Source organism: Castanea sativa, chromosome 1, assembly GCF_040712315.1.
Source record: "Castanea sativa cultivar Marrone di Chiusa Pesio chromosome 1, ASM4071231v1".
NCBI lineage: Eukaryota > Viridiplantae > Streptophyta > Magnoliopsida > Fagales > Fagaceae > Castanea > Castanea sativa.
In genome coordinates, this window is record NC_134013.1 from 86,682,503 (window position 1) to 86,708,481 (window position 25,979).

Genomic DNA, 25,979 nt, shown 5'->3' on the forward strand with positions numbered 1-25,979 from the left:
CTTCAATAACCACTTCAGAATCTCCCTCAATAATAATGGAGGACAAACCAATTTCATGAGCAAAAATGAGTTTTAACACCAGCTATTGTTTCCACATTAGCTATCGAAAGGGGGAGAGTGATTTCTTCAGACATTGAAATTAAGGAAAATCCCATAATTTTTATGCAAAGACAAGTTTCTTTTAAAAAGACTATGCTTGTTCAAAATATTTTTTATTTGAAATAAATTCCAACGTGGTAAAAACATTTTTTGAAAATGTTATTTCTTTGGACACTTTTTTTTTTTGTGGATTTTTGAAAGACCTTTTGGTCAACTTTTGTTAAAAAAAAAATTGTTAACATTTTTTGAAAAAAAAAATCTAGAAAATATATTTTGATCATTAATTGAATTTTTTTAATTTAAAAAATTTGAAGAAAATTTTGAAAAATTAACCATAACATATAACAAAAATTGATAAATAAATCCTTAATTGAATAAATTTGAAAGTTAAAATATTGAAATCAACGAAAACAAAGTTAAAGAACTAAAATGAATTTTAGTGTTGTCTCCTTAAACACAACACCATCAAAATTTGCCTTAAAATATGAGGATGGTGGTGGAGACCATTAGAATCGAGGATAGCTGAGAGAAGTGGGCAGAACTGGCTTAATTGGGATAGCTTAGTAAAAATCAATTATATTAAGCTTGAAGCTGTTTGTTAATTCTGTTATAGAATTATATAAGTTGAAGTTGTTTGTTATAGAATTAAAGTATAATCGAACTATCGAGGTTGGTTTCCCCTTTTTCAATTCCAAATTTCCAATTAAGACCGTTTGAGGTTAGTCGGTTTGTGACTATCTAGTAAAAGCAAATCGATTAAGAGCATTGCATTGGGTTGAGTCGTATCCACTGATCAAACCCTTACCACTCATCATATTTAAACACCAAAACCCAATATCTAAAACATCAAAACCCTAGATATATACACAAAACACATAACCAATGAAACCCACATCCACGTAAAATATTACCTTGTCAAATTTTCTTCGATTTGCTTTGACTTTCTCTTCGACAACCTATATCAATGGTATGTGAAAGCAAAAGAGAGAGAAACGTTGGCGAAATTTTCAGATTGGTTAAGGTTTTGCGGATCAACCACTAAGAGGGTGTTTGGATTGGCGTCCACGTCCACGTCTGAGTCCAATTTTTTTTTTTTTTTTCCAAGCGCATCTGTCACTGTTCATTGGCCATGAATAGTGATTTTAGGCCAATGAACAGTACTTTTTACACATTAAAAAATTATTTTGGTACAGTATTTTCAGTTTTCAGTTTTCAGTTTTCAGCAATAAGTTCTATCCAAACAGACCCTAAGAGAGGGTAAACAGAAACTTGGGAGCTCATGTTCATATTATATATATATATATATATATAACCCTCATTTTCATTATAAAGGTCATTGTGCTTAAAAAAAAAAGAGATTTTGAATTGCATGGCTTTGTGCATGAACAAAGTAGGGCGACCGAGTGTTTATAGGTTTTTGTAAAAAAATGAAAATACAGGGTATCAATCATTGTTCCTTGTGTAAGCGCCTTCACATGCTCTACCATTTAAGCTACATCTCCTTTTAATTAATTTTTATATATATATATATATATATATATAAACCTGAAATTTTCATTATAAAGATCATCGTGCTTTAAAAAAAAAGAATAATAAAAGGTCATCATGCTTAAAAAAAAAGGGTGATTTTGAATGGTGTGGTTTTGTGAATGAATGAAGTAGGATGAGTGAGTGTTTGTAGGTTTTTGTAAAAAGATGGAGATGCAAGGTATCGATCCTCGTTCCTTGGGTAAGCATTCCCATTATTTACCCTTTGAGCTACATCCCCTTTTATTTATTTATTTATTTAATAAATAAATAAATAAATAAATAAATAAAAGTAAGTCATCGTGCTTACAAAAAAAAAAAAAAAACTCTTCCTTCCACGCTTCCAGACTAGTTTGAAAAATTTCATGAGCGGGCTCTATTCGCGCCCTTTAAAAACACAAACAAACCCCACCGTTTCCTTCTCATTTTCAATTTTCCCCAACCCTTTACTCACTCTCATTCTCAGACCGCTCTTCTCTCTCTCTCTCTCTCTCTCTCTCTCTCTCTCTCTCACTTTCAGTAATGTCCTCCGCCACCGAATCCTCTCTCCTCTCCAAACTCGAATCCTCTTCCCCCTCCACGACGGAAACGCTCTTTCCTCTCTTCTCCAACTACCTCCACCCATTCTCAGATCTCACAAACCACCAAATTCGTCCCCTCGCCAAGCAATTCCTCCCCTTCCTCAACCGCGCCCTTTCCCTCCTCCCCAAGCGCCTCTCCTCCTCCGATCCACACTCCTCAAATGACCGATTTGCCCTCGACCTCCTCAACATTTACCAACTCTGCCTCACTTGCTTGGACTCCCTCTCGTCCCAGCTTTCTTGTAAACCCTACTCCGTTCACGTCCAGAGAGTTCGCTTGTTGCATTGTATGGAGGGGTTGGGGCGGTACCGCGATGCCGAGGCCGAGGGGCTTAGGGTTTTGGAGAGCTTCAGAGGGATGGATTTTGGTGTGAAAGTGAAGAAATCGGCGAATTCGGCTGGGAAGTTTGTGCCGGATGTGGCGAAAAATGGTGGAGATAAGGAGTTTGCGCTGTTGGTTGTGGAGGTGGTCGCAACGATGGTGAAGTGCGCGGCCATGGGGCAGAGGAAGGACGAGGAGGTGTATAGGAGGGTGATTGGTTTGGTTGAGGAGGTTCGGCCGTGGTTTAGGTATGTTAGTTTTTTGAATTTTTGGAAGATTGTGTTTGGTTGCTAAGAAAATGTGGGAAATGAAAGGAATTTGATATGTTTGGAGGTTTTGATTATTTGGAACTTCTGAAATATGCACTAATTTTGAATGGAATGGGCCTAACATTACTGACCTTTTAGTTGTGTGAGTTTTGATTGTTTGAATGGTTGTGTTTGGTTGCTGAGAAAATGTGGGAAATGATAGGAAATTGATATGTTTGGAGGTCTTAATTATCAAACTTGTGAAATATACACCAATTTTGACTAGAATGGGGCTAGCATTTCTAACCTTTTAGTTGCGTGAGTTTTGATCGTTTGGAAGGTTGTGCTTAGTTGGTGAGAAAGTGTGGGAAATGAAGGAAAATACGTTTTGAGATTTTAATTATTTGAAATTTGTGAAATATGCACTAATTTTGACTATGATGGGGCTAACATTACTAAATTTTTAGTTGAGAAGAGTTTTGATTGTTTGAAAGATTGTGTTTGGTTGGTGAGACAATGTGGGAATCAAAGGAAGTTGATACCTTTGGAGATTTTAGTTATTTGAAACTTGTGAAATATGCACTCATTTTGACTAGAATGGGATTAACGTTACTAACTTTTCAGTTGTGTGATTTTTGATTGTTTGAAAGGTTGTGTCTGGTCGGCGAGAAAGTGTGTGAAATGAAAGGGAAGGAGATTGAACCCTTTGGAAATTTTAATGAAATGCAGCTTTTGAAATATGCACTAATGTTAGCTAGAATGGGGCTAGCAATACTAAATTGTTAGTTGCAGGAGTTTTGTTTATTTGAGAGGTTGTGTTTGGTTTCCGAGGAACTGTGGGAAATGAAATGAAAGGAAGTTGAAGCCTTTGGATATTTGAATGATTTGAAACTTCTGGATTATGCTCTAATTTTGACAAGAATGGGGTAACATTAATAAATTTTTAGTTGGATCGGAATTGAAACATAATAACTATAGAGATTGGACTTAAATTTGGTATCTATGATTTGTAGTTTTGGCTTTTTGTTAAGGGTTTTTGGAGCAAACGTTGTGTTTGGTAGTAAATTTGTGTCTGTGTTTATAGGCATAGTAGTCAAAACGTGAATCGTATCGTGAATCGATTTTTAATTTTTATGTACTGTGTATCATACCATATCGTGTATTGTAAGATACACAAACACTTAATAAAATTTATAAAAAATTATAAATATACATATATAAAAGGTATATTCATTATAAATTTTGAATATATTCAACTAATGACTAATTTATTCATCACTTATGTAATAATATTTAATAAGATAACTAAATAAATCAAACTAGTATGTATTTATAATATACACATTCAAATTACTTAAATTCAAAAGTGATAATATATTACAAATGCCCCTATTATAATAATTTATTATCATCATATTGCCTAATCAACCTCATCTAAGTCAATTCTATCATCATGTTTATAATTTTGCAAACTTATTTCTTCATTAAAATTTTCTTCATCATCATTTTTCATTAACATTTACTATCTCTTCCTGTTCTTTTTATTTTAATAATTTTTCTTGGCATTCTAGTTTCTTGAACTTATAACAATAGTGATAAAAAAAAAAAAAATTGTATTGTCAATTAATATTTTATTCATAGTATATAAAATAAATTTGTAAATATTAAAGTGAAGGGTACGTAAGTGTGTATTGTGTAGTCCAATTGTAGGAGAGAAAAGGAAAAAAAAGTTTATGAATATATTATTTTAGTAGGCTAAATTAAGTAAACTAATAATTTTATGTTAAAAACAAGTCTAACAACTTGTTAGATTCAAATAAAAGTAAAATTTTTAACAAAAAAAATCATTTTAAAGCATTTGTTTATATATCGTACGATACGTATGATTTTACGATATGATACGATTCATACGATATGCACCTTGTATCGTACGATTCATATACACTTACGATACGTTGATACAATACGGTATGATACGTATCACGTATCGTACGATACTTTACACTTTATAGGTGTAAAGTGTTTGTTTGGAACAGGACGACTAGTGCAATGATTGTTTGATTGAATTTAAATGTGCTAGGGTATTAGATGCCAATGCATATGAGAAGTTGCACAGGGCGCTTGTGACTTACTTGGGGAAATGTACTTTATTTTTGGTGGGGGAGCTAGCGTGTTTTAATGGGGATCTAGTACGTGCATTCTGCTATGCTACAATCTCCGAGTATGCAAAGTCATCATTAAAAGATCAAATTTACAAGGTGACTTGTGTCTGATTTTTGGCCATATGTATTATGTAGGATCTATATGTGTTTCTTAATCATCAGTCAACATGCAGGTTGCGAGGCGGATATGTTCATCTTTATTCTTGCTACTAGAGAATAGATCGTTGCTCATCATTGACATATTAATGTGTGTGTTGGATTCCATTACCCGTGAATGCAAGGTAATATTGTTAAATTGTATAAATGAGAGAAGTTTTAATGAACCAGGCATATGGTTCAAAGAAGACTTCTATCATCAGTTTCATCTATGTCCATGTTTAAAGCCAAAGACATGGATATAATTTTATCTTCTCTAATAACACATTTTAAAATATGGAATATGATATCTATGCAAATATAATATTGTTTACAAGTAAGATGATCACTGCCTTGTTGTGTCATGTCTCGTGTATTGAATGGAGATTGTGTTGTAGGAAAAAGAGCTTTGGCCATAGAAAAAACAAATCCTTGTCTATTCTTTTCAAGACATTATGATATGACCTAACCTGAAACTTCTTCATATTGGATGCCCCCACATCATTCTATCCTCCTCAACCCATCAAACTTTAGTCTCATACAACATATCCATGAACATCAATAGACTCTAAATCGCAGTCTTTAGCTAACCTAGGTATCTGAGTAACACACTCAAAAGAGAAGTCTAGAAAAATTAGGCACAGTTGCATTTCTATCAGCATTAGCATAAAATAATTTTGAGTATGCATCTTTCATTAGCATATCATCACATCATTGATCATTCCAAAAGCAAATTCTTGAAAATTTCCAACCTCATATCTAATATAACTTAGAGAATAAATCTCATCCACCCCTGATAAATTTCCACACTTCCATACCATATGAACCAGCAACTACCTCAGAACATGAACAACCCCATTGAACTCCATACTTTTTATCTACTACCTCCTCCATAAATTTGTAGTTTGCATATTCATTATTTGGAGAAGAGTACTCTTAAGTTTTCAGAGTTCTTGCATTGTCTAGTAATCTTTTGTTTTGGAGACGGGATTTAAACCCATGACCACAAAGTTTATTTTATTTTTCCAGTTCAAAGTGGAAAATACTGGAATAGAGTATGTCGAACTTGTCTCTTATTGTGCCAATAAATGTCGAACTTCAAGTGCAAACTTAAGTATTACAATGGCGACACATCTAAACAAAATAGCAGGTGATTCCCATCAGGTATCTTGTTTATGTAGTCTATATTGTACATTTTTCATTTGTGGTGGTATTTGCATGTCTCACATTGTAAGTTTAATCGATTTTGTTTGGCAGGTTAGATCTCCCTTTGATATGATACTGAGGCTTTATGCAGCTGGGTTGCACCTTATCAATTCTGATGCGAAGTCCAGAGGTGCTATTCAAATTTTACATGATGATGGGGATATACTGCAGAACTTAGCTGCTTTGCTTGGTTCTTTGGGTAGTTACTTTCATATTAGCTGCAAAGAGAATTGTGTGACATGTAATGTCAAACATACAGATTCTGTTTGTCAGAGTTGTTCACAATTGAGTTCTGGTTATGAGGCATCTATAGATTGCACTAAGAATGATAGAAAAGCTTATCTGCTCTTTTACCTAAATGCGTTGAAATTCTTATGCCAGCCCCTAGCAGATTTAGTAAATTCAGAAAGGAAACAGCTTATTAGTGAAAATGAAGATGCTTTTATTACAACAAAAATCAGTATAATCCAGGATGCATTCTATCAGTTTGCTGATATTTTTCATTCCTGTCAAAGGTAAGTTAATTGTGGATTTCTTATACTTTGTTTGTCTTTTGCACCCTCCATCCTTTTCTTTTTATGGTATTTTCCACTTGTGTTGCTTGGAAGGCCACCCTTTGTGTTTGATGTTGTGCATGTACAATTAACATAAATTTAGAGCTGTTGACGGTGTTGCAATTTCTGTTCCTAAGCTGAAGATGGAGTTCCTTCACTTGCTTTCTTCTTTGGTTACTAAGTTACCTGTGCTTCCATTCTTTTTCTTTTTTGTAATTAGTAGTTTTATTAATGTAAGCAAGAATTTGTTTTACTCTGGTTTTGGAAAACTACTCTGATCCCCTATCAGAAAACTTCCCAATTCCCCCTTGGGGGCTTCGACTCCTATTCCCCAAAAAGTAGATCCCGCTCTAATAGCTCCGGATAAATTTTGTTTACTTCTTTTGTGCTCGGACTTCTCTCCTCTCTTTATCTTGTTATAAAGAAATCTTGTTCCAAGGTCATTCTTTATGTCTTTGTTTAGTTACCATAGCTGTGAAAAATATGGCTGCTTGTGCACTAGAGTAGTTGTAGTGTTTTGTTGTGCATCAATTTTGGAAACTATTATGGCCCAAACAACATAATAAGATTAAGTTTATAAGCTATCTAAATTTGATTTTCAAATTATATTAGTTTGTAGTGATGTGTTTAGAGGTATGGAGGGTAGAATTTATATTTAGTGCCTACCCCATGGGCTCTTACACCAATCTAGAATGTGAGATGCACCTTTTAGATGTTTTCTTTACATTAGTTTAAGTGTTATAAATAACCAAGAAGAGCTCCTGAAAGTGAAGCCTTAGGACGTAGGGAGCCTACTTGTACAGAGGACTGAAACTTATGTTGATAATTTTGGAACTTTTCATTTCTTAATGTCTTGCATTGTTTAGAAGATGAACCAAGTTAGCAATAAGGCTTCTCTGAATTTTCTTGTTCATGGAGCAGTTGTATATATGAAGGGGAGAGAGATGGATTCAATGAAAACAGCAAAGCTGTAATTAGTGTAGCTATCGCCGCTTTCACCCTCTCTGCCAGAACAAAGCTTAAAATGAAGGTTGGCTCTTTTATTATGTAATATTTAATTTCCTAAGCACTGTGTTTCTGATTCATTCTTGATTCTCTTTATTATTGCAGGATTCAATGATATGTGTTTCAGTTAAGCTAATTGGTTTGACATTTCTTATTTCAGAGGAGTATGCATTTAGTTAAACGCATTATTACCAGTGAATGGGTTCAAACTCAAGGGCTAAAACACCTATTTGCCTCTTTTCACAACATTGGTGTATTTTTGTACAGAAATAAGCAAGTAATAGAGGTACTTTTTATTATTATTATTTATATATATTCTATTGTGTTTTTTAACTGTCTTTTGATTGTAACCCGTTCTTTCCACGTGTTTGTTTCAAGCTTATAGCGTTAAGTTGGGAGCTGCACTATCATTTTGTGGGGATAGAAATGCTGTCATATTAGGTTCAGTAGATTATTTCCTTCTATTATCAACGGGCGTTTTTTTTATTATTATAAAATTTGAAAGATAATTCCAAAGGCAGTGCATAAGCTACTGTGTTAGGTCAATTTTGTTGCTGCTCTTTGGCTCATGTTAAAATTATTTTATATCATTATTTCAGTTTCATTACCCTACATTGCCATTACTAATTGTTTCTCATTTTAACCAAGAGTATGGAATAAGGAAATTTGAAAAAACTTGACAATTTTTCTTTCTATCCTCGTTTTGACCATTGGAAGTTAGACAGATAACACCTATACTAGAAAAGTAAGATTTTTAATGTATTAAAAATTTAGTAAAAGACTTTAATCTGTGTTTTGGCATGGAATAGATGTGTTAGATAACTGTATAATTGATTTCTTTAGTACCAAAATATTGATTGCTTTTGTCTGAAGTCAGCTTTATGCCTTTTACAGGCAATTTGAGTATTTATTTAACTGTGTTAGATGGTAGATTATGCAAAATGACTGCTGAACCAAATCCATTGATTACTCACATGAAGAGTTCACAAGACTGTATGATCAGAAGGAAAATTGAGTGAGCTCTGACATCATCTTACAATAAGCACTCTCTTATTATTGCCAATGAGCTCTAGCTCCATTGGCACTTCCTCCTCTTATAAGTTCTAAGGAGAGGGTGAGGTTGTGGGTTTGGGGTTCAAGACCCAATGGATGTGTGTGTAATTTACCAAAAAAAGTAGCTATTTTTTATAGTCATATCTATTGCCCTTAACGATTTTGGTTTGTATAAGTGTTTAATGGATGTTATTGGGTTCAAGTGATAGCTCGGTTGTAATGGCATTCTTTGCGGTGCCCCATGTCTGTGTTTCAGAACCCACCTTCCCTTCCACACTATCTGTCTTTAAAAAAATAAGTGTTTAATACCTTTGCAGGCTTCCAAGGCATTGAAATTATGTTGTAGGGCATCATGGACTTGTGTCAAACGTCTTTGCCAGCTTTTTGTACAGAAACCAAAAGGGTTAGAGTTTGATATTTCAGAAGACGCTATTATAGAGTTTGTTAATGAGGCTTGCACTAGAAGTGCTTTTCTTTTGGATGTTCTCCATCAGTGTGATAGTCATAAGGTGAAAAGAACAATTGCAGAGGTCCTTGAAGATTGGTCTGTTCCTGGAGAGGTGTTTGAAATGCTGTCAGGTCCTGTACCCTTGGTGAAGCAGTGGGTAAAGGTAAGCACTTTTGAGAGCTTTCAAGTGTTGTCACTATTATTTGTTTTGCTTCTTTTGCCTCATATTTAATTGTTATCTAGATTGAATGTAAACGTTGTACAAGCGTGGCTGAGGGGGATAGTGCTCCAACTTTGTACTGTTTGCTGTCATCTTCTGTGCATGTGTCAAAGAGGACAATTGGCATAATCTTAGAGCAGGTCTGGCTTTTTTGTCAACTTTTCCGTTCTATAAGCATTTAGTTATTATGTCCCCCCCCCCTCCCCACCCTTTCCCCTCTTTTATATCATATATTATGGATGTGGCTCATAGCTATTTTCTCTACATTTCTTTCATGGAATTTTTTTAGGAACTGCTTGCGTATGAGGAAATGAATGCGCTTTACCCAGAATTTTGTCAGCAAATGCAAATGAAAATTATTGGTATCCTCCTGCGAGATGTGTATGTTACACCTCATAATCATTTACAAAAATCAAGAATTTTAGTGAGAAAGGGAAAGGCATTAAGAGTCTGTGGGATTGAAGGTTTGAAGGACAGTATTCAGTGTCTGTCAGAATCCATATATACAATTGTAAGCTTTTTAGATTTGTTTAAGCTTTATTATATTCATCATTGATAGTACATTTAGAGGTTATTCCCATTTTTACTTATCAAAAAAAAAAAAAAAATTAGTGGTCAATTCTATGCTCTTTCTGGATTTTTGTTTTTGATTGAAATGACCTCAACAGAGTGAGGTGTATGGTGAAACATGTAGCTGTGGAATGCCAACTTGTCATCAATTAGCTGTGACATACTGCTTACGTGCACTATGTACCCAGGAAGCTGAACCAAACTCAAAGGTGTTAATGCTTAAAAGGCTAGTCTCCAGAATTGAGTAATTAATGCTTTAAAGCATTGTATGTTTAGTTTATATCTTTGTATGACATTGACAGTAGCAGTTATTCTCATTTACTAAAAGTTTGCTTGGATTTGTTACAAGCAGCAAATCTTCCAAGATATTAATGCTGCCCTACAGCTATGGTTGAGCATTTCTATTCGAGATCACTGCTCTGCAGATGACCTGGGCTCTATGCTGCCCGAAAATACACTGCTACTACTGTATAATATGATTGATATGTTATCACTGAAGGTTTGTTTCTTGATCATGTTATGTGCTGCAGGTTCTGTACTGATAGCATATTATTATGGTTTTTCTTGACATTACTACTATTTATTCACAACATTGCTTTCTTTTCTGCTATATTCTCAGGGATGCATGGATTTTCACCATGACATATATAGGCTGATGACTAGATTATTCAAATGCAAGAATGTTCCACCGGAGAATTTTTTGGCCAAACTGTGGGAAAGTAGAAGGACTAGTCATGCACTTTGTATTTCACCTGTAAATGAGACATTAATCATTAACTTATCTGAGCAGTATGGTGACCTTTGTAAGTCTGTTGATTTCTGGATACGCTGTCTAAAGAGGTCGCATCCACTGTTAGTTGGCTTCCAACAGAGTTTCTCATTTTCATTTGCAAGTTCCCAGGCCTCTTGCAATCTTGAGAGCACTTTTAGATCAGATATCACAGTTGATGAAGTTAAGGAGGCTGCATTTCAACTCATTTCGAGTGTAAGAACCTCTTTAGTAGTTACTTTGGTTTTTGATCCCCAATAAAAAATACTTATTATTATGTCTCTCTTATTATAGGTTCCTGTGTCCAGTCAATCTGTGTTCCTTGCTGGATATCTTTACTATGACTTGTGCGAAAGACTTGTTTCACATGGAAGGTTAATTGAGGTATTTTCCATTTGGTTTGCTTTCAGATTTTATGAACCTAGAGTATATCTTCTTAGTCAGTCAATCCTGCAATGTTGTTGTGCATGAAGTTTGGAAATTTTGATGTAATGTTTGGCACTTAATCTTTTCCATTTAGAGTTCAAGATTCTGAACTCTTGGCTTTTTGCAGCATCAGATGCATCAAAAGATTGAAAAATTACAGATTCAAGTTAAGGCCATCAAAACAGGAGTTTGAATATGACAAATATGAATTGACATGATTGAATTATAGAAGTGACCACTTACTAAAAAAGAAAAAAATTGTAGGAGCGACTTCTTATTTAAGATTGTATTTATGGACAAAAAAGATGATGCTATTACATATAAATAATATTGCAATCAATATTTTAGAAATTTCCAAAAGATTTGAGAAAATGCAGAAGAGTTTGAGGATGACCCTTTCAAACTCATGTAAAAGAATAAGCCTCTAAAAAGGATGAAGCATGGGTATAGGTAAGACACAACGACACAACAATTTTTTGAAAATTAGCCCTTAAGTAGGAAGCATGGGTACATCACCTCAAATGAAGGGTCCGTGCTTCCTAGCATAAAATTGTATTCTTAGGTGGATCATTATTATTTTTTTATAAGTGCATTCTCAAGTGGAAATTGATAAGTAATGTTCTCTTTTCCTGAATTTAAGGTCTGATAAAGAACTAAGAGTTGTAAATCTTTGCTGAGAAGATTTACCATGCCAGTGTTGATTTTTAGATTCTTACCTTTCATGATATCATCAAATAATGTTTTATCAGCATATGTTGATCCAGTTCAAACCTTTGAAGATTTCAGTTTACATGTAATGATAATATAATATGGATTAAGGTGTTTGGCACGGCACAGAGAGCTGTGGTCTGTGACATCCAATCTAATGCAGGATCTTTAGGAATTCAACACTATAGTTAGACTTCTTGACGGGATCCTGTTGGGCTTTGTATAGGGTTAATTAGGTATGTAAAAGGTTGGATCTTGAAGGCTAGCTACTGAAGTTAGGAATCAAGGTTGCTGGCTATTCTGGCTTTGGTTGTTGAAACAAAGATTTTATAGAAGAAAACTGCCTAGGCTGTCATATTTAGGTTTCATAGGCATTCACACCCAAAAAAGGGACAGCAATCACACCTCAAAGTTTTTAGAAAGTTGCTGAAATTTATCGAGTTGTATTCTGAATCACAGATTACATAAAGCTTTTTTATGAGTTATTGGCAATTCTTTTCCTACAAGTATTGGGATTCCCAAGTAAAACAGAAGTTATTCAATAACTCCTGAACAATGTTGTAAAACTGCTAAACATGATATTAACACAGAAATAAGACTTTTTAAGATTCCAACTAGGCCCCTTTAGACCATAGTTTTATTTTTGTTAGATTCCAACTGCTTGTACTTTTATTTTTGGGAGCATCTTGCTGCCTGTATCAGTGTTACTCAATGGACAAGGACTAATTTAAATTTGACCAATTGCCCCAACATTAAACAGTGTGGAAAAAGAGTATAGTGGGGTCTGATAAAAATTAAATAGTTCTAAGTACTTCTCCATCCCAAATTGTTTGTCTATATTAGAAAAAAGCCAAACTTATTAAGGGGACATTATTTAATGTGTTATGTGAAGTGGCAAACAAAACAGGAGTCCTGACTTCAATTAAATTAAATCATAAGCCAGGGTCATTATTAAAATTGTGTCCATTGACTTTCCGAAGTGGGTAATATTTTTGAACTTCTCAAAATGGAATAATGGACTAATAAAATGGGACACAAGGAGTATAATGTTGAAAGTTGATTGGGTTAAGGCTCCTAATCATAACATTCGATTTTAAAATAGAGGTTTCAACATAAAAACATTACTTTCTTTGGCTTTAAATTGTGTAGGGGTTTGAATTCTTTGAACATAGTTTTTTGGATAGATAATACAATTTAGGCAGCTTCATTTTTTTTTTTCAGTTAGTGCAACTCATGCACCCTGTGAGATTCAACCCCTGGCCTCACCTTCCATCTCCACCTCTCATGTACAGGGTAGGAAATGCCATTTGATCCATAACCATTGACTAGAATTCTTCATAGTTCTAGAAATCTACCAGACTGTTTCTGAGTTACTTGATCCTTCACGATTTTAGTGGTTATTTTGCTTGGCTTAATCTCATAATACACTTGCCTCTAGTATGCCGTTGCATACTTCTGTTCTGTAATGATTTTTTTCATTTTCTGTAGGCTCTTTCGTATGCAAAAGAAGCTCATCGGTTGCGAACTAGACTTTTCCAAGAAAATTTTTTGTACTCTGTTGAGCAGCACACTGAAAAGTACAATGAAACTGGGGATGTCATTCAGAAGCTTACTTATGGTCTTAAGAATCTCCAAATTCGCAGATCAATTGCTACTGAAATTTGGTCCTTTGATACTATTCAATGGGACTTGGAAGGCTGTTATCTTAGTCCATGGAATGTACTTCAATGTTATCTTGAAAGCACTCTTCAGGTTTGACTTGTCTTTCTTTCAATCATTCTAATCTAGCGATTCATCGCAGTGAGTGCTAATCTTTCTTTTACTAACATTTTGCATTACTGTTATGTTCATTATACAACACAGATTGGGATTATTCATGAAATAACTGGAAATGGAGCTGAAGCTGAAACTTTTTTAATCTGGGGAAAAAACATTTCTTGCTCACAAGGCTTGCCATTATTTACAGTTGCTTTCTCCTCTGTCTTAGGTATGGAGGTTGAATGAAATTTTGCTTACCATAGTATTTGTTCCTATGATTATAAATACTTCATTCTCTACTTGGTTAGAATAGGTTTGGTAGTGAGCTAACTAACAGAATATGTTTAAATTTTGCCAGGAAAACTATACCGTAAGAAACAACTTTGGGATTTGGCTGAGAAGGAACTTCAAAGTGCCAAGAAAATTTTAATGGATACCAGTACGACTTTTTCTTGCATAAAGTGCAGATTGATGATGGAAGCAACTCTTGATCAGCATCTAGGTGATTTATCACGAAGTAATTCTGATAGTACGATGGCAGATACTTCTGTAGAGAGATTATCTCATGCTGAAAATCAGTACAAATTGGCCCTGGACAAACTAGATCTTTCCGTGTGGAAAAACTGTGTTAGTTGTCCTGAAAAGGCAAATGCTGAAAGTATGATGCTTGGGAAATTTTTTGTGAAAGATGCTGAATGTGTTGGCAGCAATAATTCATCTAGTTTTGTAGAAAATGATCATGGCACAGGGAAATCCACAAGAGAGGCACCAAAAGCGAAGATGGAAGCCAAAAAGTCTAGAAAGAATGCTCCAAAACCTTTACTAAAGGATCAGTGTTTAATCCCTGAGAAAAATTCGAGGGTAACTCGTTCCAGATATCGATCTACACAGAACCTAAGTATGAGAGCATCTGGTGAGTTGCAAGTTGGATCTGATTGCTCTGATATGCTTAGCCAAAGGGAGTTACCCGTGGAAACGAATGGTTGTATAGTTTCCTCTGGCTGTGAAGTAAAATGCATTCCGGACAAAATGAGGTGTTGGCATTGTCTTCTAATGGAAGTTATGAAATCTGGGTTAGTGAATAATTTTCTAAATATGAAGTGGGAGCTTGTCCGGAGACGGCTTTCATTGAGGCTACTTACTGGCATAGGTATGGACGCAAACTTTTTGCTCTGATTTTCGGCAAAAAAAAAAAAAAAAAACCCTTTTGCTCTGATTATTCACTTGCTATTTCTCATGCACAAACACTTCCTGATTGTCTCTTATTGTACTTGTATTCTTTAAGATGAAGCAAATGTATGCCATGTTTAAACCTTTAAATGAAGAGAGGATTTAGTTACTCTTTGCCTATCACATTCTTTGTTGCCGAATGTTTTCCACAGATATCGTTGACATATGCTTTATACCCATTCTCAAGACAGTCATTTTCAGATATTATCTGTCAATCTCACTCTCCACCAGCCCCCACAAAGAATAAGTGCTGATATTTTTTGTGATATCCTATTTACTCAGGTTATTGTTTTGGATATTGTATTATTTAACATATTTGTGAAGTTTCTTGTTTAGTTATATATAGTTGGAATGAGGTAACTGGGTTGTTAGACTTATCAAAAAAAAAGAAAAGAAAAAGGTAACTGGGTTGTTAGGTCATGGATGCCCAAAACATGTAAAGGACTAATCTGAAGGTGTAGTACATAATGTATTATATTACAAAAGTTAAATAAGGGTAAAGATGAGTCAATTATCTAGTTTTTCTTTTCTTTTTCCTTTTATTTCGCTATTATTTTAATTCTGCGTACATAGTACTACTTTATATATATATATATATAGTTGGAATGAGGTAACTGGATAATGTAATGGACTAATCTGAAAGTGTGATAGATAATTTATTATATATTACCAAAGTTAGAAAAGGACAAAGATGAGTCAATTATTTAGTTTATTTTATTATATATATAATTTTTTTTATCTCTTTATTTTGCTATTATTTTAAGTCTGCTTATATAAGTACTAGCCAGTTTGTTTTTTTGGTTAAACTAGAATAGTTATGGCAAAGGAACATTGCCAAATTCTTTCCAGAGTTTAGATGGCATTATTTTGCACACAAAGGAAGGTGGAAGATTGTTGTTAGTTATTATAGTCTAGGAAAGAGTTTGGCGCAGGGTTACCGGGTGCTTGACTGAACTGTTTTCCGGTTAACATTACTCTTGTTTATGGTGGCTTTGTGATTTTGTTAGATCATTGTTTGAATGGTTTTGTCATTGGTTCTAGTGGAAGTAATTCTATTGCATACAACTCTAGGTAACTCTCCTTCAGAGATTGAAGCCCATATCACTTGTCATTCCAAAACCTCACTCGGTTTCCATCCAATCACTCAAATTGCACATGACTTGTGAATCTATTTCAACCCTCCATAATACTTCTCCATATGCTACAACCATGGATACTTCTAATGTGCTTCGTTGTCCATCGTCCCCATACTTAGCAGCAACTCAGCTCTCCCAAATTTCCATAACCATATGCCCAATAGGGCTTGATATAATGTTCCCCATTGGACTTTGGAGAGCAAATTGTATTCCACTCAACAAAGATGGAATTTGAACTCATCTCATGAACAACTCCACAAAAATTCCTCTTTTGATACCAACATCTTACTTTCCTCTTCTTAAGCTCTCTTCTCCTTTTAAATCTCTTTCACATTTCACAACACTCATGGTGTTTGGATTATATAGTGGTAGTATTTGTGGTACTTAGGATGTGGAAATTGGGGCAAACCACAGTTGCTTCAGTTTTGTGCCCATTTGGATTTTCAACCACTGTAATTGGAGCTCTGGAACTTGGAATCAGGTTTGGGGAGTAAGAGATGGAGGATTCATTGTAGCCAAAGTGATAGCAATCAAACTATATCACATCTGACAACTACTGTTTTTTCCATTGATGAAAAGAAACCTTTATGCTTGAGAACGTCTGACACCAATACCAGCAACTATGAAAAACTATTTCAACAAAAATGCGAAAATCAGTACTATTAGGGACTTGCATGGTGGTTTATCTGATGAAGAGACAAGCTTCTGTTTCTTTTACATCATTCTTGCAATTGAGGCTAATTAGTGACATCCATTATGCATGGAGTTTAGATTCTTTCTTTCTTATATGCCTATTATAACTATAATTATAATTAATGTTTTTATTTTCAGGAAAATGCTTTGGGGATCGTGGTCAGATTCATGAAACACATAAAGTTTTGTTTCAAAGCATATCAGTCCTAGTTAGTAGAAATTCGTTTGGTTATGTTGACTCTTCCGTTCCACCTACTTTTTTGCTTGATTTTATTGGGAATGAGATATCTGGAGATGCATTCACTATTGAGCGTGCGGCAATACTTTTTAACATATCTTGGTTTTCTTTGAAGAGTTACCATTCTAAGGACACCAGGTATCTGTAACAATAGGTGCTTGTGTGTCTGTTATTCATTTTATTCATGTGTATGGATCTTTATGTGTCTATACTTCCCTTATTTCCTATGAAGAATTTTTAAGAATGGCAATGGTATAAATACTTAGATATTGCTGATTTCTAATTGGATGGGCTGCTGTTAACTTGTCTTTCTCTCATAGGAATGATCATAATTCCTGAACTTGCATTCATGACTTTTATGGGATTGAAAATTTTTGGACTGTGATTCTCAGGGGCATGAGATTTGTAGGTTATATTACCTTAATAATCTTTTCCTCTGTTTGTCAATATGCCTATTAGATTAGTAATGATCTTTTGGTTTTACTAAGGACAATAATTTTTTTTCCTACCTTTTTTAATATCCCCATTGAAGATGTGGTGTGGTAAGTAAAATGAATGTTCAAAGGTTGTTTTGATATTTCATTCACCTCATCAAATTGTGTCCATATTTGTTTTGCATTGTTGCATATGTTGTTCATCTAATGAAGTCTGTCAGATTAAAAGATTGTTTTCTTTCTGGTCTTGTACTTGTCTGCTCGTGTGCGCACATATTTTCAAACACACACACACACTGTTCTCCTAGATGATAGGTTTGATAGATTACTCTCTTCACTCAGGGCTGTGTGCAATGACTTGATAGTATATTAAATTGGTTGGATCTATAATAGCACTAATAGGCTCTCTATGCGATCAAAAATTGATAACTAACCTCCTTTGCCTTCTCTTTTTTGTTGGTTTTGTTAGGACCTCTTGCTGTGATCTATTTGACATTCATTTACCAAAATTAGTGTCTTGGTTGATGCTGGCATTTGTTCTCTGCCGTGAGGTTCCTATACTTTTTCAGAAGGTGAAATTTGTTTAATTTTCTGTCTTGATATTGATTCTTTATGTTTGGTCGTTGAAACTTTTTGCTGGGGCACATTACTGAATTTAAAGGTGTTTTAAGGCTTGTCATCCAATGATTGCAAGGAGTATTTCCTGTGTCTTGGATTTCTAGAATTATCTTGTCCCCCTTTTGTAGATCTTTTGAAATAATTTATATCTAGTCCAAGTATCTGTTTCTGCTGCATAATGACTTATATTTCCTAGTAGATGGCCGTCAGTTTTTAAAAAAACTAATCTAGTTTTTTATGCAATTATGCCAATCCAGTATTTTCCCCCCTTAATAAAGTACAATCAAATTTGTAGTTATTTTTTCCCCTCGTGTTACTTAAATTGTTTTCGAAGGGTCGTAAATCTCATTATTGTAATCAAGAAACAATCTGGTTAATTTGTCCCATAAAACCTGGAATTGATCTAAAATCTGGTTTTCTGTTTATTGAGGTTGGCAATGGCAAAATAGATTGTGCAATTATTTTGATTCAACTTTTAATATATATTTTGTTAAATAAAATTATTAGGTCATGATTATTTTAATAAAATATACATACCTAAACTTGTGGCTTTCAATTAATGTTCGTGACCACAAATCAAATCTCATTATGAATGTGACACTGAAACTTATGGGAGACGTAGTAGTTTTGAATCATCTGACTTCATCCCAAGATGCTGTTGCCCATTTTGATTGGTGTCAAAGCTTCTTATTGTTGTATGATCTTCCATTGATATTTACCTAGAAAGCTTGATTGACAAAGTATGTGGTTGAGGGTTTATTTGAGAATCAAATGGATAATTAGAACAGACATAAATCAACTATAATTTGTCTTTTTTGGGATTTGGGACTATACAAGAGTTTTTAGGAATTTTAATTGTGGTTTTTGTTTACCAACTAAGTTTAGTTGGTTTATGTATTAGTCCTATTTGCGGATCTAAATATGTTGTCATAATTGTCATTTATTTTTATCTAAATTTCCCTTATTAATTATAGGAAAAAAGGTATTTGTATCAGATCTGGTTGCAATATGACCTTCTGGTGTTAGTATGAATTTTGTGAGTTAGATACGGGGATATCAATATCTGGGTATCTAAAAATTGATTTGGCTTTCAGCTTTCAGTGTCAAGTTAAGTACATACTGTAAGTTCTGGGTTTTTTTTTTTTTTTCCTGCAAAATATTCTGTTTTGGAATTTGGATTGTTAGAATTCTACTCAAGTTCATTTCACTTTTACCTCAGCTTCCATGTGTTGCAGTTGCAAGTAATTCCCTATTTTTTTGATTTTTTTTTTGTTTTTGTTTTTTGGATAAGTAATGAAACCCTCTTATTTTGAATTTTGAAAGCTCTGTGCTGAAGTATATACTTTGTTTCATAATTTCATGTAATCATGGAGATTATTAACTGTTACTTTTAATGACACAACAGGTTTCTAAATTACTTGCTACCATATTTGTACTTTCTGCCTCAACTGAGTTTTTTCCGTTGTCCCCTTCTTGCAAAGCACTCTCTGAAAATCATTGGGCTTCATATTTTCATCAAGCTTCACTTGGCACTCATGTTAATTACCAGTTCTTTTCAAATATGATTGGGAGATGCAAAGTACAACACCTTGTGGATGCTGAGGTATGTTCACAAGCTTCTCTGTTTGCCTATCCATTTCTAATTATTGGACTAACCACAAGTTTTGTGAATCTTCCCCTTAGCTTGATTTTTATGTTCACTGGTTTTCCAATTTGTATTTTTTTTTTATAAAAATAATAATAATTATTTTCCTGCTTTTCTGAAGCATTTTTGGAAAGCACATAGTTGCTGACACTTTAGGCCGTACCTCCTTAAATTGCATGTGATGAGTATTCCTCTTGATTCTGTGTGATAAGAAATAAGTACAACAAAAGTTTTCATTATTTATTTATATAACTGATGAGATTTGCACTGCAGAATGGAAGGTCACATCTGAGGCCACTTAAGAAATTTCAAGGAAATAATAACTTGGCTTTTTGTGACTATCAATTCGCTCAGTCCATTGCTCCCTGCCACAATTATGATTTTATATGTCCAATACTCCAATAAAACTTGAGACATTGTCAAATTACAATGTAGTTGTTGGCTGTGTCTTTGAAGATCTTTGTAGAAATATAAATCACCTTTGAAAGACATTCTTATCAATGAAATATGCATTGTACAATATGTAAGAGTCATAACTAGCTCTAGTAATTCCCTGGTGATTTGTTTTAAAGCACATTGCATGTGTTCTATTTTTTGAGTTTGCATGTTGTTAGTGTGGCTACAAGTATAAGATGGGGACCATATCTCACTTTGGTAAGTTGGTTATTAATAATCTCAATGCATATTCAGCTTGAGTTTTGTAAGGCTAATTATAAAATATTTGATAAGATGCTCTCTTCTTGAGTAAAATTTATTATTTTGACAAGACTTCTGCAGCAAAGACCCCAATACAATATATATAGGAGATCAGGAATTTGGGGAATTTTATTCTAAGCAGTAGATATCACTTCAGAAAGTGAGTTCCAAGTTATGCAATGATCAATCGAAGTTCTATCGTTGTCCTGCCTCCCTGCTATTATCTGTTCTGATGGCAATTGTGAATAATTATAATTTTTTAACCTTCTCAGCAAATTCTTGCTCAATAGGGAAATGAACAATCATTTGAAAATTTCATGCCTCTACCCCATTGAGATGTTACATTTGTTTGTTAATAAGTTTTAACAAGAACTTGGGTGTCGGCAATACATCTTTTGCTCTGCAGATTAACATTTTGATTCTGGAATTGTTCTTTTTGATAGTCACTTGGTTCATCAGTGTATAAGCACTTGCTGTTTCATAGTTTAATAAGTTTTATTTTCAGGGCTCACATGTTACTGGCTGCGGAGTAGAAGAAACAAGCAACTTGATCAGGTTGTGGCTATTGCCTTTGAAGACTGAATCATCAAATCACACTTCCTAACGCAATAGTCTCTTTTTCCTGCTGCAGGCTTGCACCTGACACTATTAAGGATCTTGAAGAATTTGTAGCAAAATTCTTTGTGGGCCTTCCTTGTATGACAGTCATTTGCATAAGTTTTCTTGGAGGTGCTTATGCTAGTTTAGTAAAAGATTTGCTGTGTTATCCTACACGTGTACGTGCATGGATGCTAGTGTCGCGCTTGAACTCTAAGAGACAACCTGTTGTTGTACTTTTGCCAGTGGATCCTGTTATAGAAGGTATTTATTTGACACTTGACAGAGATGGAATTTGTAAATTCATGGTATCTCATACACATACCAGTACTTGTATGTATAACATCCTAAATATTCTGTAAAATTTTGGCAGAAGCATCTGATGATGATGCTAACTCTGGCTCTGATAAACTTTATAAGAGCGTTGACTTGGGTGAACATTGGCTTTGTCCATGGGGTTCCACTGTTGTTGATGATGTAGCTCCTGTGTTTAAATTGATATTGGAGGAGAACTACTTATCATCTTCAACGTTTCCTTTAGAAGATACAAAAAGGAATAGGACACAATGGTGGATGTGGAGAAAGAAGCTTGATTGTCGTCTGGGTAAATTACTGAGGTAGGTTACCTCTTTTTTCGTTTTACATTTGAATGCCTCCTTTTTGTGTGTAAGCCTCTATGTTATTGTGTGTGGACTTGCATGGATTCATTAGTGTTTGGGATTCGGCAGCCCTACCCAAACTTTGTTCCCATATTTATTCTCTAATTTCATAGATTCTAGTTTAGGTAACAACTGTCAACTTATGCTCTTTTTCTAATGGCCTTTGAGAGTGTTTCACTGCAGTTCATAGTTTTATCTTAGCCTTGGGTATTCATTTTTGAGAAACAATTTAATTGTTAGTGCTTGCATGATGGCATCCACTAGGAACATAGAGGATTCATGGTTGGGTCCTTGGAAATATTTGCTTCTGGGAGAATGGTCTAATTGCAACCGCCTGGACATAGTATATAAGAAACTGATGCGTGATCTAAAATCTAAGTGCGAACTGGACGTAAATGAGAGTCTTCTAAAGGTTATTCTTGGAGGCTCCAAGTATGCATTTGAAGGAGAAGCATGTATTTCACAGCAGTGCTTAAGAAGTGGTTGCTATGTTGGTAGAGTAAGATATTGCGATGAAGCAAAGTGTGGGACATTGTCTAATGCCTCTAATGGAGTAGACAAGAAGTCTGAGCTGGCCTTCCAACTAATACAAGAAGCAGCGAATGAGCTTGGAGGGGAAGACTCTATAAATCGAGAGCCAATAATTCTAGTGTTGGACAGTGAAGTGCAGGTGGGTCTTTGATTTTACATTTTTGTTCATATTTTTACTGATCCAGAGATTCATGTTGTAAAGTCGTAGATGATGTCTCCACTTATTCAAATGATTTTCAAATTGGCATTAGTTAATTTATTGATCTGGTAATAGGAAGTTTATTAAGTGAGTATTTGGTTTTGGGGTCTTAAAGTAACTAAGCAATATTACTTCAGTATAAAATTAAACTTGACTATTCTACACATTTGTTGATGTGTTCTTCTAAGTGCTGGTCCAGATGAAAATACTGTAATGTATTCCTCCTGATTCTTCATCCATGGTCTTTGGCACTTATTTGTAAGTAAAATTTGTCATTTTAGGAGATGTCTGTTTTTTTCTTACCAATGCAAATTAAGCAATGAACAAGTTTCTGAATTCATGCACTGTCTGCAGCGTGTATTCTATCCTTGGGAATGGGGGGATGATTTGTTCTATTTCAATACCTTTTTATTTTATTTTTTATTTTTAACATTCCCATTGACTTTGACAGATGCTTCCATGGGAGAATTTACCAGTATTAAGAAACCAGGAGGTTTATCGCATGCCTTCAGTTGGCAGCATCTCTGCAACACTTGATAGAAGCCACCGCCGGCAAGAGCAAGCTGGGAGGATTTGTGCCACCTTTCCTTTGATAGATCCCGTGGATGCATTTTACTTGTTGAATCCCAGTGGTGATCTCAGCAGCACCCAAGTTGAATTTGAGAACTGGTTTAGAGATCACAACTTGGAGGTACTTTCTTGGTCTCTCCTTATGTCGGAAAAGAAAACGATTGAAGAATGCTAGAATGAAAAATGTAATTGTACTTTGTATGGTGTAGTGCCATTCATGTGTACACATGTAGATGCATACATACATACATGCATGTGTTATATGCACCTATAAACATATGCATGCATCTATAAACATATGCATGCATGGATTTATACTTATGCGTTCACACGTGTCTTTGGACCATGCAATTGATTTTTTTTTTTTAAAGAACTTTGTGATTTGGAAAGTATTCATCACAACCCACATTTTATATTAAATAAGTTGCATAATTTATTTCTTTCTTAAATTTAATTCTCTTGAAAATAACTCTACAGGGGAAGGCTGGATCTGCACCGACCGCTGAAGAATTGGTTGCGGCCTTAAAAAGCCATGATCTCTTTATTTATTTTGGCCATGGAAGTGGTGCGCTCAATAAAACAAATTAATCACAGTGATTTCATATATTCTTCCTTTAAAGTATGTTGAATTTTAGTTCTGTATGTTGATGCAGGAGCACAGTACATTCCTAGGCATGAGATTCAAAAACTTGAAAACTGTGCTGCTACACTTCTGATGGGATGCAGTAGTGGTTCTTTGACCCTAAATGGAAGTTATGTTCCACAAGGAACTCCACTGTCCTATCTGCTAGCTGGTTCTCCTGTCATTGTTGCCAATCTATGGGAAGTGACAGACAAGGATATTGACCGATTTGGGAAGGCCATGCTTGATGCTTGGCTAAGAGAAAGATCAAGTCCTTCCTTAGGTTGTGCCCAATGTGATTTAGTAGTGGATGAATTTGAGGCCATGACGATAAGGGGCTGTAAAGGTAATGTGAGGAGGAAAACCCGAAGGAAGAAATCACCTGAAGCTCATGACACAAGTTCCTTTAAGGACTCCTGTGAGCATGGTCCAAAGATTGGATCATTCATGTCTCGGGCTCGTGAAGCTTGCACACTTCCTTTTTTGATTGGGGCATCACCAGTATGTTATGGTATACCAACAGGTATAAGGAGAAAAACGGATTTATAGCACCTCTGACTAGGTGTTCAACTGTTCATCAATATTAGCTTGGACAGTTACCATTCTTTTTATTCGGCCCCCCACCCCCCCCCCCCCCCCCTTTTTTTTTTTTAATTTTTTTTATAGAAGATAAATGTCAAACATGCATTGGCAGGAAGAGTCGGCAAAGATGGGCTCTTACATCTTCATTCTTTTTTTTTTCCCCCAAAATAATTTCTAATCCCCATTTTATAGAAGATACATTTCAAACATGCATAGGAAGGAAGAGTAAGTGAAGATGGGGTCTTACATCTAGTGCATGGTAAAATGTCTTACATCTAGTGCATGGTAAAATGTCTTAACTCTGGTCGTCCCTTGCAGTTTGCAATCCTGAGCATTTGGTTTTTCCTTTTTTACTTAACTGTAACATGCTGTTATTACTGTAAGGCCCCTGTGCAACCCTTGACTACGTTAATGTTGAAGTATTCCCACATTCCATCCCATGAAATGACTATTTTCTTTGGAATAGGGAGGATTGGAGAGTGCAGCTTTGATATTGCATTGTAAATGAAAAGAAATTATCCAGTTTAGCTTGCTTTTAGTGTCTTCAATTTTGTAAAATGTTGTACTGTCGGCTGACTAGATTGGCCATTGATTTAGCAATATCCACTAGGGTGACTTTCCAAGGATCAACCACTTAATTTAGGGTGGTCCATGTTTTAAATTGAGTTCCACTTCACTTCTCTGCTGTTTAAATTCATTGTAATTAAAGTTTGGGTGATATGTGTAAAGATAGCTGAAGAAGCGAGTTCAATCTTTAAAAAGAAAAACGACATGTAGTTTGGTATCAAGACATAAACTGCATGTAGTTTATAAGACTGTTAGTGACTCAATTAGTTACATAATGGGATGTATGATCCTAATCTATTGGTTCATTAGAAATTCTGTTAGAAGCTGGAGTAATTGGCGCTAATCTGTTAGAGGTGGTTAGCTGTTAATCTCTTGTATAAATATCCTTATTTTCTTGTAAGCTATTCAGTTAAGCAATAATACAAAATTCATTATTTTGGATTCCTAGATATTGGGCTGTTTGGTAGTATAACTAGAATAATAGTTTTCAGTGTTTAAATAACATTACATGTATTTTTACATTTTTTCATTTACATGTATTTTCTAAAAATACAAATAACATTACTAGAACAATATTATCAAAAACTTGGTCTTTCTTTACAAAATGTTCATTGTGGCATGTTTCTTTTTCCAAATGTGAATGCATTGTGGTGTGAATCAATTGCTACTTTTTAGTTTTTACCTCAAAATGCATGCATGGATTTGAAACAACAGCTATTTTAACCTAAGAAAATATGACCAAAATTATGCTCTCCGTATTAAAAAGGATTTCAAATTCATAATACATTATGTACTTTTGTTTGAGCAAAGGTTTCAAGGTTCAAATTATCTTGTGTTGTTAAATTTATATCAACTAATTTATATTAGTAATTGGTATGATGATGTAATAAAATTATATTAGTAATTGTTCTTCAAAATCTTTATCATCATAGATCAACACCATTAATATTCCAAACAAATAAATTAAAAAAAATCAGAACCTTTATTATCATTGATAATACAAGCACTTAATTAGAAATATTTGTAATTAACTTGAGAACAAATTCAAGTGTCAGATTCAAAAATGAAATTTGAATACATGCTGGCAGATTAAAAAAAAAATCCTTATTCCCTTTTAGGGGTCAAACTAGGTCTATGGTTGAGATTTGAAGGTCCAAATCTGAATTAGGGA

General features: G+C 34.5%; 1 protein-coding gene across 2 annotated transcripts; it reads left to right on the forward strand.

Moving 5' to 3' along the window:
• The first annotated feature begins 2,056 nt into the window (after positions 1-2,056).
• On the forward strand, positions 2,057-24,934 carry LOC142622659 (separase). Of its 2 annotated transcripts, XM_075796179.1 has the most exons (27): positions 2,057-2,777; positions 4,858-5,035; positions 5,113-5,220; positions 6,104-6,238; positions 6,332-6,795; positions 7,756-7,864; positions 8,000-8,125; positions 9,210-9,503; positions 9,584-9,700; positions 9,850-10,071; positions 10,229-10,339; positions 10,483-10,629; positions 10,750-11,115; positions 11,194-11,283; positions 13,522-13,785; positions 13,897-14,020; positions 14,150-14,941; positions 16,989-17,226; positions 17,992-18,094; positions 19,546-19,743; positions 20,987-21,036; positions 21,113-21,342; positions 21,452-21,695; positions 22,002-22,407; positions 22,919-23,158; positions 23,515-23,602; positions 23,691-24,934. In XM_075796179.1, the coding sequence occupies exons 1-27, from the start codon at positions 2,149-2,151 to the stop codon at positions 24,206-24,208; spliced, it is 6,591 nt and encodes a 2,196-aa protein (XP_075652294.1). In that variant the 5' UTR covers positions 2,057-2,148; the 3' UTR covers positions 24,209-24,934. The 2 variants fall into 2 exon arrangements, with proteins under 2 accessions (XP_075652294.1, XP_075652295.1); XM_075796180.1 differs by lacking the exons at positions 2,057-2,777; positions 4,858-5,035; positions 5,113-5,220 and having other exon boundaries at positions 6,116-6,224.
• The last annotated feature ends 1,045 nt before the right edge of the window (positions 24,935-25,979 follow it).

What these genes read in the sequence shown, in the direction of transcription:
- LOC142622659 (XM_075796179.1), top strand. Translation starts at nt 2,149, where the DNA reads ATGTCCTCCGCCACCGAATCCTCTCTCCTCTCCAAACTCGAATCCTCT. An exon ending in TGGTGAAGCAGTGGGTAAAG is followed by an intron (nt 9,504 to 9,583) that starts GTAAGCACTTTT and finishes ATTGTTATCTAG; the next exon opens with ATTGAATGTAAACGTTGTAC. An exon ending in ATCTTGAAAGCACTCTTCAG is followed by an intron (nt 13,786 to 13,896) that starts GTTTGACTTGTC and finishes TATACAACACAG; the next exon opens with ATTGGGATTATTCATGAAAT.